Here is a 6000-nt window from a genome sequence, read left to right on the forward strand (position 1 = left end):
ACAAAATCGTGGGATGAAAATATAAGCATGAAGATAAAAGCTGCCCCGTGCCCCTAGGGACTTGAAACATGCCAAAGACCCACCTTTTCACTGTAGAGGACTCTCCTAGTTTTCACTCCCTGACTGACAGTGTGACTAAGTTCTTTTTGTCGTAGTCTAGTCTTATTTGTCTTACCCTAGGTTTTTTCTTGTCTCCTTCTTTTCTCTTTCTGTATAGACTGGATATAATGACTGGATGGGGTCGCACTATATGAATCTCGGACCTATAGGAATCTATTCCTGAACACTTGAAACAAATTGATTTTTTTTTAAATGATTAGATTTTTTGAAAACATTTTAAAGATTTCACTTTACTGTATAAGGACCTCCCCAAAATAGGGCCCGCCGCCAGGGTGAAAGTGGTCAAACCGTGAGGCTCACTGGAAATACAAATCAGCATTTCCAGAAAGAGACACTGTTGAATGATCCTTCTCTATGGGTCCTACAGTATATACTGTGTATTTATGTCACAGTTTGTTTGAGTTTCAGTTAGATTGAGAACAGGAGCACTCGTTTTTGGGCACAAGGAGGAGCAACCGCTCCTTTGGGGAGCAACCGCTCCTTCTGGGAACTAGGAATCTGAGGTTAGGGTTAGGATTAGGGTCAGGTTTAGGCTTAGTTTTACTGAGGTTAGTTTTAGGGTTAGTTTTAGGCATAGTAGCATTCACCAGGTCAGCATTCACCAGTGTGGGATAAAAAATGGAGGATGGAGGATTGGAGGAACAATGAGACGTGGGACCAATGCAGTCAAATGCTCTGCCACTGGGACATGGGCTTCTTCCACTTCCAGGTGGACTAAAACAAGCGCTCCTTTCCCAACTGGTTTTTCAAACTAACTGTAACATATATATTGCGGGGCCTGAGTAGGCCTACAATATATGTCAGAGGAGAGTCTCCTGATGGGTCTGTGTACGCCTGTGGTGGGAAAAGTACTCACATATCGTCGTTGTCAGGTGGAAACCTTGTATGTCCAAACCTTTTCTTTTGTATTTATCATTTTAAAAATGATCTAAACTAGAGAAAACAGTAGATCAGCTGTTTTCACTACTTTTGTGCAACGACCTTGTATGATGAATCAGGGCTTTGCTTTGCGAAAACATTTACAAATGTGAAACTTGGAGATAAGAGGTTTCTGCCCGACAGTGACGATATGTTACTTAAGTAAAAGTATCAATGCTGCAATATAAATACTCTGTTACTGTTACTCTGGTAAAAGTAAAAGCTGAACTTGTAGATCCACTATTTTCAAAAAGCCGATGTATAAAATAGGGCTAAAGTGGCTTATGTGTGTTCTATATTATAATGTATACCTGCAAAGTAACTAGTAACTAAAGTTTTCAAATAAATGTAGTGGAGTAAAAGTACAATATTTACACCACTGGTGTACGCCAAACATATTCAATTATTAAAGATTTGCCGTCCCAGTTGGAGCCACTGGAGGCGAAGTGGTTCACAGGCGAAATGGTCTCCTAAGTGGGCGCCGTCTGATCTGGCGAACATCCTCTGTGTACTGGTGCTAGATCCCATGAGCAGTGGTGGAAAAAGTACAAACATTTTATACTTAAGTAAAAGTATCAATACTGCACTATAAATGTATTGTAATCAAATGATTGTCTTAGGAATGTGAAAAATACCAAAAACTATTATTGAACTCAAGTCTCCATAGCATGAGTAATCAATGAAAAAAAAATCTTTTCGGGGGTGAACTACTCCTTTAAGTACATTACTTAAGTACGTACTTGGTTACTTTACACCACTGCCCATGAGAGTGTGCTGCTGGAACAGAGAAAGGTCGATAATAACGTCTATTTTCTCCTGATTTGCGCCTCTGGGGGGAAAAAAAGCCATTTTATTGTGAACATCTTGGGAATAGTGTGTGGCTTGTGACGATCGGGTCCAGGTAAACAAACAAGGAAGACAAAATGAGACAATGCATAGTCCTGCAACGGTACATTGAACTATATATATATATATATATATATATATATATATATATATATATATATATATATATATATATATATCGCATGTATGCATGCAGAGAGCCATGGAGGATGGAGAGAGAGAGGGGGAGAGAGGGAGAGAGAGAGAGAGAGGGGGGGGGGGACAGTCATGTTATGTGGGATGGCTGTTTTGAGCAGAGCAGCCCAGCTCTATTTAAAGACTAGCAGCATCTGCTCCACTCCATCTAGTCCATCTATGCCACCGTGTTTTCATCTGCTTTGAGTCCATTCCACCGTGTTTTCATCTGCTTTGAGTCCATTCCACCGTGTTTTCATCTGCTTTGCTTCTCTGGCACACTGCATGGTTTCCAAACACTGGGTCAGGAACCATTTGACCCATTTGCTCCAACGTTGTGAGCTTGTAGATCTGCTGTTTTCACTAGTTTGAGTCCCGGGCACACGTCGAATTTCAGTTTTTAAAGGATAGTTACAGTAATTTTGGGGCTGGGTGGCCACAAAGCTGAGAGGGCAGAATTTATGTCCCAGTCCAGCCCTGCTCATTATTCATTTGTTATTGCTTCATTTTCTGCCATGTTTTTTATTTTATTTTTAACTGGAAAACAAACAAACAAAAACAGCCTGGGGTTGGGTTGTCATGCCCCTTTAAGCGTAAATGTCTAATCCTAATCCTAATCCCAAACTGAATCTGTTCCTAATCGCATGCCTATAAAAGTTGTTATACACCAGGAGCGACGAGGACGTTGATTTTAAGTTAACGAGTAATGTAAGATACCAGGGCAAGAAGCGACCTATAGCCCTAAGGGCGAGTTTGCGCTGAAACAACAGAGGTTGAATCTGAAATATCCAGAGAATGTGTGTCTTCTGCTGAGCTGGTCGAGTCATCATTGTGATGTCAGAACAGGTCAGCCTATCCATAGATGGAGTCTGTGAGATCAGATGTATAGGTATGGGCCTGCTCCATATATAGAGATCTAGGTGATGATCCTGTCGACTCCATGTATGGCTATTCAGTGTCATGATCTTCATTGCTACCGATGCGAGGCGTTGTCTGCTTGTATATCGGCTGTTTTCACTAGTTTGAATCATTTTTAAATGATGAATGCAAAAGGAACAGGTCATTCCAAGTCATAAGTAATGTAATATTATTACTTTTTTAAAGGAGTAACATGTAATAAATAACACATTACTCTCCCGAGTGATATTGCCCAACACTGATCATCACACATACAGTATGATTGAGCTCCCATCGACACACACACACACACACACACACACACACACACACACACACACACACACACACACACACACACACACGCACACGTGCACGCACGCACACACACAGTGTATTTCCTGGCCTTGGGCAGTATTTATGGGGACTGTAACGCTGTCATCACTCCAGTCTTACAGTGTGATGTACAGTAGCACTGGCTGTCTGGATTGATGAGCCGTCAGCACTGTCAGCCTGAGAGACGCTGCAGGAGCTGCACACACACAGCTAATGATAACATCAACTATTTCTGGAAGAAAAACGTCTGCTTCTGAGCAGCTCTGAGCAAACCAGCGCGCGGCCGTGCACGTGTGTGTGTGCATGCATGTGTGTGTGTGTGTGTGTGTGTGTGTGTGGTGTATGTAGGGGTGAAAACATCAATTTAATTGCACAGGGTGCCACTCGGGTTGCGCAGTGGTAAAGTGCCTGCCCACCACCACAGACAGAGGTTGTGGGTTCGAATCCACCGTGGTGCATCCAGCTTTGTCGAGCGTCTACAGCAGGGGTAGGCAACCTTAGGCACCAGTGCCAACATTGGCACAGGGGAGGGTGATCACCGGCACACTGTGAGAGAGAGGATTTTTTTTTTTTCTAAAATTCAATTAAATCAAGTTAGCTTATTAGCTAATTACATCTTGCACAAAATTCTACATTCTTTTAAACGCTGAACTCTGACTGGGGAGGGAGTCGGGGAAATAGGTGGTTTATTGCTCAGGGTCTAATGATCGTTATAACAATGTCCTGCCAATCAAAATATGTCAAAATATTTGTCATTATTTTTTCCGCCCGTGGGGAGGGAGGATCCGAGTATGGGCAATACTCCTTCTAAAATAGACTGACAGGTGTCCATTGTAAAAAGGAAATCTATGAAAGAAATGTATAGATCTGGATTATTTGATCGGAAGAAAATGTGTGTGTTAGTCTTCGCCTCCACAATGTGTTTGGCCACGAGAGGAAGCCACGGCACGCCACTGCAGTCAGAGGAGATAAAATTTCAGAATCTCAACAAAAAACACTGGCGTCTACATGACAAGAAAGAGACCGGTGTCTACTGTCTACATTATTGACAAGAGAGAGACAGAGGAGAAAGCTGACTGTACAGCTGGGGCATTAAGGCCACTGTGGCCCCAAGTCATGCCATTGGTTTGAAGGGCAAACTGAGGGGAAACGGCGGCCATGGCCTTCATGGCCTCCATGAAATTCCTGCCGTGGTCATAACAGTGTAGTTCCAGCCCTGACTGTGTATTGTATGTGCTGTATGTGTGTTCCAGTAATACCACGGTGGGGGGCGGCTCGTACATCAAGCAGTGCTGCAAGGGCTTCTGCATCGACATCCTGAAGAAGATCGCCAGGAACATCAAGTTCACCTACGACCTCTACCTGGTCAACAACGGCAAGCACGGCAAGAAGATCGGTGGGATCTGGAACGGCATGGTGGGAGAGGTAGGCACCGCTTCATATCACTGTTGTCGGGTGAAAACCTTGTATGTCCAAAACCGTTCCTTTTGTATATATATTTTTTTTAATAATGATTTAAAATAGTGAAAATAGCAGATATGCAAGCACACAACGCCTCGCATCGGGAAGAATTTGAGAACTCTAGTGTGGGTAACAATTCTGATTACCTTGGACATTATCTAACAATCAATATATCTGTCTGTCTGTCTGTCTGTCTGTCTGTCTGTCTGTCTGTCTGTCTGTCTGTCTGTCTGTCTGTCTGTCTGTCTGTCTGTCTGCGTGCGTAGAGAAATTATCACGATCGTTTTGGTCAATATTGAGATCATGATTATTTAACAGGATTATTACACATTTGTGTGGAAGCATCCTTGCCTGTGCTAAACTTCAGAACGTTTTGTCTTATTAGTGGTATCTATGCTAAACTGTCCTGATATGTGGCGTCGCCTGTCATAACGAGACAATCCAATTAGTCGGTGTGTAAACAAGTCCTCGGATGAGGAGAGGAGTGAATCTGCAGCTACAGCGCGCAAGCGCGCGCGCTCGCACACACACACACACACACACACACACACACACACACACACACACACACACACACACACACACACACACACACACACGCTAATAAACAGCTTTAATTGCGTTCACATTTAACAAGGAATTCTTGTTATCTACACAAAAAGTGGTAGATGTGCAAGCTTGGGTAACTCAACAACTCTATGCTGTCCTCATCATCAACAACAGCAACTGGTGTTTTAGCTGTGACATCTGAAAAGGCATCATGAACATGGCAGTTGAAACACAGGAGTGCTTAAAGATGAGTGCGTATGTCCTTAAAGTAGGACCAACATCTAAAGGGGTACTGTCACTTTAAAAAGTAATCTTAAAATATGAGTTAATATGTTTATGATGTCATTGTGAGAATGCGCAATTATAATCCAATCAAATTAATTGACTGTACTTAGACTACTTACTGTACTGGTCAGCTGTTGTTGGGGGGCGAGGGGCAGATTACACTGTGACATGAGTTTCAGACTATTTCAGACCGTTTTCAGAGAGACCACGTGACCCACTGTATATAATTTCGGGGCGTGTCAGCGGGCCTTTAACTAGTAGGTCAACAATTCTGTCGTGTCTGGCAATGTTGTTACAGAGTCAACATATCCAGCGGTCTCTGCGTGAGAACTCATATAAACAAACACATAATAGCACCGAAAGGCGGGGGAAATAAAATAACAAATGGAGTCAGAGACGTCGCCTCTCTTCACA

At 42.9% G+C, this 6000-nt stretch overlaps 1 protein-coding gene across 1 annotated transcript in view; it reads left to right on the forward strand.

Annotated features, from left to right (window-relative positions):
• LOC308280795 (glutamate receptor ionotropic, NMDA 2A-like) overlaps nt 1–6000 on the forward strand; it is a gene marked incomplete at both ends in the record, with an annotated part of 238007 nt that overhangs the window by 172029 nt on the left and 59978 nt on the right. Inside the window, one exon of the mRNA XM_080720958.1 lies at nt 4545–4716. Coding sequence (XP_080577084.1) covers nt 4545–4716 — 172 coding nt within the window. The remainder of the gene's footprint in view (nt 1–4544; nt 4717–6000) is intronic.

The sequence above is a fragment of the Nannobrachium achirus genome (genome assembly GCF_963921795.1).
Source record: "Nannobrachium achirus genome assembly, chromosome: 3".
NCBI classification, from domain to species: Eukaryota; Metazoa; Chordata; class Actinopteri; order Myctophiformes; family Myctophidae; genus Nannobrachium; species Nannobrachium achirus.